The following is a 14,523-nucleotide window of genomic DNA, read 5'->3' on the forward strand; positions in this document are numbered from 1 at the left end:
CCCATTTTCTAACAACCTCTTACTGAAATGCCTCGTGGTTCCCATGACTCGTGATCTCCTTTCACTACAACGAGTAATGACCTATTTTTTCAACTACAGGTGTGTTTCTGGTGGTCTTTGGCTGGAGGGCATTGACATAATCGCTTTAGTCCATCTGCTTCCTAGCTCCCAAAATTTCATTGCAAGTGTCACCTCCCCTATTCTTTGTCCTCATAAGCACGTGCTTTTTGAAAAAAATCGCTTTCATTTCAGTGGAGTTTTGGAAAGGAGTATATGAGGCACCCTTGTCACCAGAGTCTAATCTCTTTAACATGTTTAAAAATATGATACGATGCTTCTTCATGAATGTTAACTCTGTTGTCTGGTATATAATGTATAAAATGGAATTTTACAAATAAATTATTATATTTTTTATAGAAAAGAAAGCAGAAGGAGTTTATACTAACGCCAGGAAACAATTGCTCATTTCTGCTGTTCCAGTCATCCTAATTCTCCATCTCAAAAGATTCCATCAGGTAAAAGCCCTTTTAGTGGCACTGTAGTAATTTTGTCATATGTTTCACAGAGCCCTATGCCTTGTAAAGTGCTGTCAAGGATTAGACAGTAACTTGTTTAATATAAAAATCTGTCGTAAGGGATTTATTGCTTTTTCAGCTACAATAGTTTACAAGAATTTTCTAATTAAAATTGTTTAATTCATAATACTGTATTTGATGATTTGGGTGGTAGGAACCTAAGTTGTGTGTGTGTGTGCGTGTGCGCATGTGTGCACACGTGTATGGAAGAGAGAGAGAATGAAAAATAAAGTTTATTAAGAATCCTTAGAAACAGGGAAATAGCAAAGTGCACATAGCTTTCTGAGTTCTCATGAGCCCAGTGATAGGGATAGGTGGGCTGAGCATGGTTGACTTGGACTACCTGCAAAAGAGCCACAAAATGCAAATGTAGGGACTTTACAGTGAGAGGTAACCTAAGTGTTTTTAGTGGGTCAGATTTTTCTCTATACTTAGTTTTAATCCAGTGCCTTGTCTTATTTATTGTTTTTGTTTTTTTCTTTTTTTTTTTTTTTTGCATTTGATATAATGATTTAAAAATTTCTCTGAAAGACTAAATAAGTGACATACTAAAACTTTTTGGAAAAAGTTAGAATGGGTGATTTTTTTTTGACACCAGTTTAAAAATAAAACTATATCATTAGAACAGTATGGTTGAGATTGTCAATAAATAAAACATGAATATTATTTAAAACTCTTGTTATGATAAAGGAAGAATCTCAAATCACTTGGGAAGGAGGTGCATTCTTTTGTTTCTAAGTTTATTTATTTTTAAGTAATCCCCACACCCAGTTTGGGCTCAAACTCAGGGCTCCAAGATCGACCCCAAGATCAGGAGTTGCTTTCTCCTTCACCTGAGCCAGCCAGTACCCCACAGGGTACATTATTTGATAAAAGATTTAGGAAAAAGAGCTGAAATTAAAAAATGTAAAGCGGGGCGCCTGGGTGGCTCAGTGGATTAGGCCGCTGCCTTCGGCTCGGGTCATGATCTCAGGGTCTTGGGATCGAGTCCCACATCGGGCTCTCTGCTCAGCAGGGAGCCTGCTTCCCCCTCTCTCTCTCTCTCTGCCTGCCTCTCTGTCTACTTGTGATTTCTCTCTGTCAGATAAATAAATCTTTAAAAAAAAAAAAAAATGTAAAGCTTCCCTCTATATCATGTATCAATACTAGTTTTAGATTAATATTTTAACTGTGTGAAACGAATCTTCAAAAGACTAGAAGAAAACTTAAATGAATGTTAACCTGACCTCTGGGAAGAAGATTTTTCTTCTTCTTCTTTTTTTTTTTTTTTGGTGGGCAGCAAAGCAGAGTTTATTGAGTGATAGCAAAATAGCAAGGTGATAGTACAAAGCTCCCAAGGAGGGAGGGAACTCGTGGGAGTTGCCTGGGAGGAAGATTTTCTAAGCATAAAACCCATGGAAGAAATCTCAAGGAAAAGATTAGGAGTTTTGATAATATATCTGCAACGTTTCAGGCAGGCCATAGGTAGGCAAGAAGAGGTTTTTCTCTATACACCCCCATCCGTATCCACAGAAAAATTAGACTAAATTGTTGATTTTTTTTTTTTAAGATTTTATTTATATGACGGAGAAGAGAGACAGTTAGAGAGGGAACACAAGCAGGGGGTGTGGGAGAGGGAGAATAGGCTTTCTGCTGAGCAGGGAGCCTGACTTGGGGCTTGATTCTAGGACCCTGGGATCATGACCTTAGCCAAAGGCAGATGTTTAACAATTGAGCCACCCAGGTGCCCCCTAAATTCTTGATTTTTGATGGCCAAGAATTAGAAACTCAGTGAAAGTGAAGTGGCCGAGGAGAGCAGGAATGGATGTTTTGTGTCTCATTACATGAGAATGACTAGTGAAGGGTGTATATGCACAGTTACTCTGAACAAGATAGGGTCATGTGACATCTGAGAAGCCAATTTCATGATGTACCACAGTTATTTTATATTTGTTACTGCATCTCAAGTTAGAAACTTACAGAAATAATTCATATGGTAGAAATAATTCATACCGTTAAAAAGGAAATATTTACAGACTAATCAATGGTGTCAAAGTTATATGTCGGTTTTGGACTATTCGTTAGTCATGTTTTTATAGCTATTAAGAAAGCTAACTTCTAGGATTTTTCTTTTGGTTTTACTTAGTAACAGTGATTTAGATGGATCTTGCATTAAAAATAGCTTTTTGTTCTTTTTAAGGCTGGCTTGAGTCTTCGAAAAGTAAACAGACATGTAGATTTTCCACTTGTGCTTGATTTAGCACCATTCTGTTCTGCTACTTGTAAGGTATTGTATATATTAAGATGTTTAATTGACATGTAAATAATATGATTAGATGTATTAGGCCTTTGTTTCTTTCATACCTTCATTCATTCATTCATTCATTCAGTTTCTCTGAAAGAGAATTTTATCATTAGTGAAGTTAAATCCATAACGTGGGACACTTAACACACTGAATGACTTCTGTCCTTTGGGAGACAGAGTAAGGGACAGTTGGAAAGTTGTGTAAACCATGAGGCATGGTGGTCAGGAAGATCAGTGCTGCTTGTCAGTGCTGCTGGAATCAGATAGTTGCAGAGAGAAGTAAGCAGATTTTGTGACCTCTTCTGTTCCTTGTGAATGATGTGCTTGATTGACAACAGTTTTAGCGGTTGTGGAGTTCATTCTCTTTTGTGAGTCAATATTCTAGCGCAATGTTTTTCATGCCATTTCATCTACACTACTGAAAATAGTATACTTGTCAGCTGAGTATGATACTTTAAAATCGATAATATGTTAGTAATTAGGTACAGAAATCAGACTGGTTTATAATTGCTTGTATTTGTATGTATGTAAGAACTATGTAGGTGAAATCAATGGCTTTGCCTCCATTGAGGGAACCACATGTTATAGGGTAACATGTTCTGTTCATGATTCCTGGTTAGCAGTCTAGATTTTGTGGTATGGAGTGGAATGCCTCTTGTACTTAATAGTTTTACTACACTGATTAATCAAAACAAAAATATCTTAAAAGCAACTATTTGGCAGATTCAGTTTATCTGCTGCAGAATACCAGCACTATCTATCAACTAGTAACACTCCATATTCATAGAATTTGATAATGTGGCAACAGGGTTTATATTAAATTTACAAAAACATATTTTTAAAAGGTACTTTTTACAGAGAATTTTCAACATACACAAAAGTAGACAGAACAGTACAAAGAACCTATATAGCACCCATCACGTAGCTCTAAAACCTTAGGTACGTGGCCAGTCTTGCCATATCCACATGCTAACCTACTACTTCCCATGTTATTTTGAAGCAAATATCAGGAGGCATTATTTCATTCATAAGTATTATTTTGTGTGTCTATAAAAGAAGAATCACTCCCTCCCCTTTTTAAAGAACATAACCACAATACCATTTTCACACTAAAAAACAAAACAAAACAAAAACAGCAACACTTCTTCATATCATCTAATGTATTTATTTCCAGTTGTCTCACAAGTGAAATTTTAAAAATGAATTAGTATCAAGTAAGGTCTATACATTTAATGACTGGATGTCTTCTGGTCTCTTCTAATGTCTAGTTCCCCTCTCCCACCTCTCTCCCCTTTTCTCCCTTGTAATTTATGTTTTTAAGAAATTGAGTCATCTCTCTGGCAGTTTCCGTAGTTTAAATTTTGATGATTCTTCCCCTGTCCTCTTTATTTCCTACAAATAGATAGTTGGCTCTTAAGAGCCTTGAACAGATACAGGATTGATGTTTTTTGTTCCCCCTGCTAAGACTATTTTATAGGGCTTTTTGTTTTGTTTTGTTCTGTTTTGTTTTACTCAGGTGGCACATAATGCCATTTACCTTTCTTTCTGTGGTATTAGCAAGCACTGATGCCCGAGTGCTAGATCCACGAGTTCATTAAGAATTACAGGATGGTGGTATTTTAAATCTGTCATTCCTTCTTCATTGATTAGCTGAACACATCTATACAGAGAGAAATTCCTTTAATCTATTTAGTTATAAAAGAGTTTTTATAGAAAAGGCTGGATAAATGTTTTGATTCTTAACCTCTCCCATTCTAAACCAGTTTTCAGAATAATGAATTCATTCAGTGGCATCCTTGAAAACTATGATCAGTTAATTTTTGATTTTTTAAAAAGATTTTCTTTATTTATTTGACAGAGAGAGAGATCTCAAGTAGGCAGAGAGGCAGACAGAGAGAGAGGGAGAAGCAGGCTCCCTGCTGAGCAGAGAGCCTGATGCAGGGCTTGATCCCAGGACCCTGGGAGCCAAAGGCAGAGGCTTAACCCACTGAGCCACTCAGGCACCCCTAATTTCTGATTATTAATTTATGAATTGAAACACATTAAGTATATTTCAGCTTACTACACTTTTCTTTTTGTGTTCTAATATATTTAGTAGAATATAAATGGGTCCATAGTTGGCTACTGAAAGGCTCTCAAGCTGGCATCTGGGTTCTCTTGATATAACCTTAGTGGTTTCTCTCTGAACGATTATGCTGCCAACCAGAATATATTATTCACCTGTTTAATTTTTAAATTTTCATTTTAGGGATTTCTTTTTAAATTCAAACTTAAATGTTTAAAATTTTGCTAAATACATAAAATATTTACATAGTCCCAAAAACAAATGTATTAAATGAATGAAACAAGGTGAATTCAAATAAGTGTAACTTTCCTACTCCATGTTCATTCCACCTGTTTCTTCCCTCCCTTTATATATGAACCATTTAAAATTTGTTTATTCCTCTGTAATTTTTAAAAATATAAACAGATATGTGTATATGTGTCTTTACTCTTAAATAATGACAGCTTACAATACGTATCCTTTTTTTTTTTTAACCTTACTCTTAACATTATATCCTGGAGATTATTTCACAGCAGTATTTTGAGATAGTCTGCACTCTGTTTTTCAAGCAACGTAATACTCAATGCATCATAATTTATTCAACCAGTCCCCAGTTTAATGGGGACTGATTTATTTGGGTTTATTCCAATTTCTTTTTAATTGAAGTGTAGTTGACATACAGTATTATGTCATTTTCAGGTATATAATACAGTGATTCACCCTTTATATACCTTACAAAGTGATCTTGATAAGTCTAGCTATCATCTGTCACCACACAAAATTGTTATATTATTACCTATATTCCATGTATTGTACATTATATCCCCATGTCTCCAGTTTTTTGATATTACAAATATTTCTGCAGCTAATTGTCAAAATAATAACTAATAGCATTTTTTTTTTTTTTACATTTTGCTCATGTACCTGTAAGATAGACTCCTACAAATAGGATTGATAAATCCAAGAGTAATACCTGTGTAATTTAGATAACATGAAATACCTCTGCAAAGAGGTTGTATCCCTTTGTGTTCCTGCAGGCAGTGTGTGTGAGTACTCTTTTCCCCACAGCCTAGCCAACAGAGAATGTTGTCAGGCTTTTGCATTTTGCCAGTCTAATACATGTGGAAACACAACTCGTTGTTTTAACAATGCGTTTCTCTTGGTTTAAGCAGGACATACATTTGACTTAATTTTCCTTTTTATAATATTTCACGAAAAAAATTACTAATTTCAGTTTTTCCTTTGTCCAAAAGAATGTAAGTGTGGGAGATAAAGTTCTCTATGGTCTCTATGGCGTGGTGGAACACAGTGGCTCCATGAGAGGAGGTCACTACACAGCTTATGTGAAAGTGAGAACACCCTCCAGGAAATTATTGCAGCATATTACTGGAAAGACATACGTACCTGGTATGGCATCCCAAGTTCATGTTATTCCTAAAAACAAATGAATGTGTTCTTCCTATTCTGGAAGGGGTCTTCTGTTTCATGGATACCTCCAGTGGATTCACTTTGTTAAAGTTAAGTGAGAAATACCTTGAAGAGTACTTCGATCATTGTAAAGAACCTTAAATATCATAAGGCTGTCCCCTTCTAGATGGTGTGAAGTGACACACTGTTTTTCAGGGTGTTGAGTCATCGTGTATTTCAGTGGAGTGGCATTTTACTTAACAACACCAAAAGATTTTGAAGACCTACCAGGTCCTCAGAATAGAGTGGGGGTTGAAAATGTGCATACTCTGCCTTATGAATGAGCAAGCTTTGCTTTTGTTCTTTCTATTTCAGTGAGAATGATTCTTTTCCTTGAGCAAATAAATATTCATGGGTCTATCTAATATTTCAGTAGGTATTTAGAGTGAAGTGATGCCAATATTGCTTTGAAAGAGTTGGTTGATTTTGGAAGATGTGTAACACAAGAAGAAACACACCAGTAAGATCTAGCATTAGATAGATGGAGTTGGTGATGAATGCGTTGTTATTTATAATGTAGAATAAGAGCATATTTTTTGTAAAATTATACTTCTTTTTGTCTTGTTAGATTTGAAGGAGCCTGATAGTGAATCGACAGGCCAGTGGGTCCATGTTAGTGACACTTACGTGCAGGTGGTTCCAGAATCAAGAGCGCTGAGTGCCCAAGCGTATCTTCTTTTTTATGAAAGAATATTATAATTATCTGGTAATACTTGGTGATGATGATGATTTTAGATCACTTTTGTTTCAATGCTGCAACCATAACCATAATATAGTAATGTGCCTTTGTAGTCTTTTCTGTAGGAATAGCATGTCCCTCAAATGCCTCTGAAGATTTTTACCACTTTGGTGAATCCTTTTAATGTTAATTAAATTTACTCAACGCTTCCAAACTTATATTCTTAAAATACATGTAAATAAATGTTTTTAAGGAATATTTATCCTAGGAAAAAAAAGAGTTTTCAGCAGTAGAGGAAACCCCCCCCTTATAATGTGGCTTATTACTACCAGCATTCAGAAATGATGCTGGCTAATCACATTGTTCCTTAAAACAGTGTTTACCAAATGTGAGTTGCATACCACCTTTCTGATTTCATGTGTGTGTGTGTGTATGTGTATGTATTTATCTAGTGTGCCATTGTTTAGTTATTTTTAACCTGAATTTTTTGGCTTACATTTTTAAACGTAGCCTTGTTTTGAGCATATTTCACATTTTATGTGCTAGTTATATTATTCCTAATAAACATTAAAAATACATAGCGATTAGAGAAAAATTTTTCATCCACGTAGCACTCCGCTTCATGTCTCAGGGCTGTCCAGTGGTGTACATATACCGCTGTGTGGGAAACATTGTTATAACATATACTTACACAGTAAGTACAGTGACCTCATGATATTTTGTGTGATTCCACCTTATAAAAAGATACCACTGTAGCTTCAGTAATAGGATCCTACACATAATTTATTGATTAGCTTGTTGCTTTGAGGTTTTGACAACTAGACAAATGTTGAAATATATCATCAGCGTATTATTTGCAGCCTGTTCATGATGGAATTGAAGATAATCTGCATGTAATTAGCCAACGTCAAAATATAACTATTGATAATTATAACAAGCGGAATTGGTAAAAAGAAGTTGTTAATCCACATGGGATCATTGGATACTTTGAAATATAAATTACCAAATTATATTATTATACTTGACAGGGAAATATAATTTTCTAGTTCTGTAGGTCAGTAAATATTAATCATGGTTTTGGAATTTGTGATCACTTTTGTCACCAACAAGCATCATTAATAAGTTCATGTGGGCTTAGCTTGTATTTTAATGAGGTGTAAAGTTGGCATTTCAGTTTTTAAATAAATACAGTAAGAATTTGATACTTAAACCCTCCCTGCAGAATACAAATTATTGAGCTGTCTTGGCTTAATACTTGGCATGAACATGCTTCTATTATTACTTAGGCATAAAATTCTAAAAAATAATGGCTACTTGGGTCTTGTATTACTGAATCAAAACCCATACCTGCATGGTTCAAGTATTCTAATCATTAGTGCCAACACATCATACTACAGGCAGCTACTGGCTAAGTGCCTAGTTCCAGTTCATTTTCCTCTTGGGAAGGAAGGATAGGAGTAGAGGCTGTAGATAATGTGTGGAAATATTTAACCAAGCCTTTGACCCTTCTTAACATTTAAGGTTGTATAATATTGTCAAGTTTACTGGTGCTGCCTTTTGATATGTGGTTAAGAGGAATTGTGATTAGTGTTAAAGATGGTAATAATATATAAAAATCAGAGCTTAAAAATGTCATTGCACAAATTCTATCTTTAAGGTATTCAAATTTGAAATAATAGTGTTTTCTTAATTTTTTTAATGTGATGGAGAAATATATCTTTATAAATTAATCTGCAAACTCAGATTGGGTCCTATAAAAAGCAGTTTGAACTGTTTAAATTAAACAATGTTTTATGTTTATTTGTAATCCATGAACATTGAAGTTTTCAGTACCAGAGCCGTGAGTTTTTTTGGAAAATATTAGCTAAACCTCATTATTCAAGTTAGCCGTATTGGTAATGACAATTACCATCTTTTCCCCCAAATGTAAATACCAAGTCACCTCATTTTTCTCCTAAGAAAAGATACCATTAGGAGGCACATATTTTTCATTGGATGGTCACTTGCTTCCTGTTTCATTGGTAGATGAATAGACACAAGAGAAAAAGTGAGAGAAAGAAGGAAAGAAAGGGAAAGGAAGGAAAAAGGATAGGAAAGAAACAAGAGCATTCTTTTCTCTTGCCTCTTGGCTTTATCCCTTACATAGCTCAAGTCAGAGATGGTGAGACAGGTAAGGGCAGGAATCAGGGAAAGTGCCTAGTCCTCTTTTCATTAATAACCCAGGAAATGCACCAGTGCTGTAGTTACCAAAGAGGAGACCGTATGAGCTTTATTCTGCGTACCAGTTAAGACGATTTTTCATTGAGTGATACATTGTAGCTTTAGAATATTACCTCGGTACTCAAGTACTGCAGTAGTTCTTATGTTTAACTTAACATTTGTTCAGTAAGTATGTATTTTTTGAATACCTGAGATGGGTCAGACACTGTGCTGACACCATTTTAACATGTTTTAAAATGGAGAAGCCTATATATGTTTTAGACATTATTCCAGAAGTAACATGAAAAGAGAAACTTTATTTTCATCTCATGGTAAAAGAGCAAAGTCTGAAATCTACTTTTTTATGGCCTAGAGTTTCTGAATATTTTTCAGGGTCTGCTGGTAAATGGAACAAATTTGATTTTGATACCTAAGAATTTCCTAAAGATAGATTTGTAATAGGGAAAGTATGTTAAGGTACTCATGGGCCTACATTTTTTTTTTTTAAATATTTTATTTATTTATTTGACAGAGAGAGAGATCACAAGTAGGCAGAGAGGCAAGCAGAGAGAGAGGAGGAAGCAGGCTCTCCACTGAGCAGAGAGCCCGACGTGGGGCTCGATCCCAGGACCTCATGGGCCTACATTTAATTTCTTGTTTATTCTGAACATTTTGAAAGCACATTTGCAGGGGTACTAAATTGTGAAGCTGCTAGAATAACAATAGTTTTTAGATGACCTCAGGAAACCATACAAATAAGTGAGAAATGTTTACAGATTCTTGAAACAACTACCGTTGTGCTTGGCCAAGTGAGTTTAAGAAGTAAAACAGAAGTTTCACTAGCTGTATTTAGAAACTGGTTTACAGGGTATGTCTAACCTGTTTCCTCTGTTTTTTCCTATTTAAAATGATAAAATTTTGATTATGTGTCAATTATGGGAATACTTTTGGCATAACCAAATATGTTTCTGTATTTAAGACTTTGTTATTTAATGTTTTTAAACCAGATGTGAAAACCACCTTTTTGGGTGGCAAGAACAGTGGTAGTGGTGTCAGTTCTAAGAGGAGTTGATTCCTGTTTTCTTATTTTAAATGCTCCAACAGAGCTATTTTACTATATATAATAGCTCTTAGCTCGCATGCGCAATGATTTTAGTGATTTTATACAACAGCTGAATAAAATTTCCTAAAGATTAAGCTGTGAACTGTATCACTTTCACCTAATTTTTATAGTACAAAATACCATTCTGCCCACTTCTAAATTCATATTCATAATTTGCATGTTATCTGATCAAATAAGCCTAAACCAAATATGTGCAATAAAATTGAGCCTTTATATATTAACTAGTGAATTAAGAAAGATGATTTTTAGATATTTAAAATATTTTGGTTCATGTAGAAATCGCCAATTCAAATCTGTTTAAAAGATAGAGGACTGTATTTTTAATTTTGAGTAATGCTGGTTATATACCATTCTTACTGTTTTATCTTTTTTGCAGTGTTTTTAGAAAATAGCTATGTAACTTATTGAGCACTATTTTGATGTTACTGTATAAAAATGCATAATAAATATTAAATTTTTTGTTTCGCAGTTGGTCCTGGAGTTTTTGCAATGCACATTATTGATAATATTTATTTATCAACACTGTATTTGCTTACCTAGCTATATTCAAAATATCCTTTGCATTTCAGAAATTCATTATTTCAGAACAAAAGATATTACAGGTCACTTTCACTCAAATTTCAGTTATCTACCAAGGGCGAATCTTCCTCTTTTCAGATGTTTCTCAAAATATTTGGATTATTTAGACAGGATTATTCCTTAGGAAATATTTTGTCTCCCTGTTTGGATTTAAGCTCTTTTGGGTCATGAAGCTCTTTGAGATTATGATGAAAGTTATAGACCATCTTTCATTTGTTCACTAATTTAAAAAGTATTTATTGAAGCTGTGAGTTGGGGGAAGAGGAGGGTTTTAATTCTGGACCCCTCTTCACTCTTGCTAATGACAATGTAGAAGTTGGGAAGGGATATCTTGACAGTTATGTAGTCTCAGAAAAATATACAACCCAGATTTTTGTATGTAAGTTCAGAGGTTCATGGACCCCCCTCAACCGAAGCCATTTTCATACATTTTTAAAAGTTGCTCTCAAGCAGAAATCCAAAACGTTTGCATTCCAATATGCATTAGGACAGCCTCATTTTTGCTGCAGTAACAAATAACTCCATAGCCCAGTGGTTTAATACAACAAAAGTTTATTTCTTCCTCACCCAATGCCCCCCTGTGAATCTAGGCAATCTTCGTAGCCAACTATTTTCCAATTGATGACTTTGTAATCCAGTCTTTTATGTTGTGCTTCTATCATTTTAACACCAGGTCTCCCCACTCTAGCAGGGGAAGAGAGCACTAAACAGTCTTGCACCAGCAATTTAATTCATCTTGAATGTGTCGCTCACAACCCACCGGCCAGAAGTAGTCACATGGCCCTGCCTAACGGCAAAGAGGGATAGATAGGATGGGTAAGAAAGGGTAAGTCTCCCATGGGCTGTCTTGTTTCCTTAGCAAAATCTTTCCAGCGTTCATCCATGTGGCAGCATGTATCAGAATTTCATTCCTTTTTAAGGCTAAATTATATATATACCACAGCTTTAAAGAATTTTATTTTTCAATGTTAAGATGGACGATATATGGAATTTAACACTATAAAGATTCCTATCTTGAATGGTAGGAATACTTCCAAATTCTGTATCTTTACCACATCTCATTTTTTCCCCCATTTAACCTTGAGGCTAACTTGATTCCACAGTAATGCAAAATACTAACTTGAACATACCCTCCCTTTGAATTTTCTACTTCAAGCACTGCAAACAGGGAAAGTTAATAAAAATTTAATTGACAGTCTGCTAATCTGTTAGTCATAAATAGCAGATTACCAATACTGCCAAGATGGTGGCTGCTTCAGTACTTTCTGATCAAAATGCAGAATGACCAGACTGTAGCAGATAATGTACATGATCACTCTTTAGACACTTTAATACGAAAACATTCTGAGAAAGTTTGGGGATGAAATATATATATGTGTGTGTGTGACGTTTCCTTCAGATCCTACCTAACATTACAGGGAAATCCTAGCTGATAAGTCAGGGAAAGGGAAATGGGTCTATAAAATTCATTTCCTGGGGTGCCTGGGTGGCCCAGTTGGTTAAGCGACTGCCTTCAGCTCAGGTCATGATCTCAGAGTCCTGGGATCAAATCCCACATGCAGAGAGCCTATTTCTTCCTCTTTCTCTGCTGTTCTCTCTGCTTACGCTCTGTCAAAAAAATAAAATCTTTTAAAAAATACAGTTCTTGATTTGGCAATCAGTGATTGCTGAGAGTGTCTTAAGTTGGCACAAGGAACAAAACATGAGTTATTTAATAATTATCTCCATTTGGCAAGGGGTTTCTAAAATTATTGGCTCATATTGGGTTGTTCAAAATCTTCACTCATCTGACAAATGGAAAAACTCTTATATGATACACAGTATGCTGACTGGTTGGAGAATAGAGATGGGGCCGGGATAACTACCAGAAAATTGCTTCAACTCTACTAGGGAAATCAACAAAGAATTACAATAGGATTATAGGAGGGCGGTAGGAACATGCGGAAAGTTTCAGTAGGGGGATCAGGTTTCATAGACCACTTTCTCTAATCCCAATGTTTCTCAGAGGTGTGCTTGGGTAGCTCAGTAAGTGAAATGTCTGACTTTGGCTCATGTCATGATCTTGGGGTCAAGAAATCAGCCACTAGTCCTACTCTGTGCTCAGTTTCTTGAGATTGTCTCTCACCTCGGCCCCTCCCTTCACTCATGCATGCACACACGTGACTGCGCCCGCGCTCTCGCTCTCAATCTGAAGGAAAAAAAAAAAAACCTCAAAAACAAATTGGAAAATCAGACACTGCAAAAAAAAAAAAAAAAAAAAATCTGGAAAATAAAATCACAGATCAAAATCAGAGAGAACCACTGGTAAAATGTGGTATATGTCCTATGTTTCCCCCCAAGAGCGATTTAAAGAATCTATTAGATTGTTGTGTAGTCTTCTTTGTGCTAAGTGGAAATTAGGGAAAAAAGCTAAACGAATGGAACTTTTCTCCACTCACATTATGGTATTGCCAGGTGTAATTTGTAAGGGTTTCTCCCAAGATAAAATTTTAATTTCGAAGGCCACTTGGATTTGAGAATCAGCACATCTTTAGCTACTGAGGACTTTCTTCTGATGCTCATCCAGGAGTATCAGGGTTTCAAGTGTTTTATTAAGGAAGACTGAATTTCATGCAACTGACATCTATATTCTCACATCTATATTTATCTTCTTTATCCAACTAGATGCACTTAATTTTATTTCTATTGTAATATGCCCCCCACCTTTTTTGCACAATTCAGTAACTTGGTTCACCCTTCAGTCACGCAGAAGTTTCCTATACTTTCCAAGACTCCGTTGAAAATAAATACCGCATCTTCGGGATAATTTTGTGTTCCTTGTAACTTGTAGTGCTAGCCCGGAGATAGATACTTTTGATACTTTAAGGTTCGCATAAACACGCCGTGCAATCGAAGAATTCCACTCGAGGAACTGAACTGCATCGCGTAAGCCCTTTCGGGAGGCCATCTTGTAGTCGCGAGAACGGGAGCCACAGGACAGAAACTGATTTCCCCACTTCTCCCTAAGGGTCACGGGTAAAGAACGAAATACCAGGACCAACTGGGTGACGTAGAGTTGAGCAAATGCTGCCGGAAGGGGGCGCGACGTTTTGAGGTTAACAAAGAGCAATCGCCGCGGGTTTAGTTAAGGTCTCTGCAGTCGCTACCATCTAGACTGGCCATTTCACTAACGTCGGGTCTTCCTGAGGTTGAGCCGTCAGCGACGCTCTGTAAGGCCCAATCCTGGAGTACTCCAGATGTTCCAACTGAAAAATGCCGCTGTGGGCGTCCTGAGTAACCCGCCGGAGTTGGTTCAGTTTGACCCTGAGGCCTCTCCGTAGTCTGAAAGTAGCGCCGCGAACTCAGCCCCTCCCCCCTTTTCCGAAGCGAAAACGTTCCTGGCGGGGAACGTACTTCCCCCTTGAAGGAGATCACGTTGCTAAAGTTAAAAAAAAAAAAAATCGAGGGCGTTCTCTACCGAATACTTAGGCTCCTGGCTTTCTGGCCATTGTAAAGATGAAAATGGGCTCGGCATGACTCAATTAAAAGGTATCCTACAGGAATGTTAAGACACTTGCACGGTGCCGACTACGA

General features: G+C 36.2%; 1 protein-coding gene across 5 annotated transcripts in view; it reads left to right on the forward strand.

The window, feature by feature from the left end:
- The window catches only part of USP45 (ubiquitin specific peptidase 45), a 73,247-nt gene extending 63,519 nt beyond the window's left edge, over positions 1 to 9,728 (forward strand). For all 5 annotated transcript variants that reach the window (XM_059177008.1, XM_059177010.1, XM_059177009.1 and 2 more), the window contains 4 exons: positions 418 to 515; positions 2,755 to 2,841; positions 6,157 to 6,310; positions 6,939 to 9,728. In XM_059177008.1, coding sequence (XP_059032991.1) covers positions 418 to 515; positions 2,755 to 2,841; positions 6,157 to 6,310; positions 6,939 to 7,069 — 470 coding nt within the window. In that variant the 3' untranslated portion in view covers positions 7,070 to 9,728. The remainder of the gene's footprint in view (positions 1 to 417; positions 516 to 2,754; positions 2,842 to 6,156; positions 6,311 to 6,938) is intronic.
- Positions 9,729 to 14,523: the final 4,795 nt, after the last annotated feature.

Source organism: Mustela lutreola, chromosome 6 (genome assembly GCF_030435805.1).
Source record: "Mustela lutreola isolate mMusLut2 chromosome 6, mMusLut2.pri, whole genome shotgun sequence".
Classification (NCBI taxonomy): Eukaryota; Metazoa; Chordata; class Mammalia; order Carnivora; family Mustelidae; genus Mustela; species Mustela lutreola.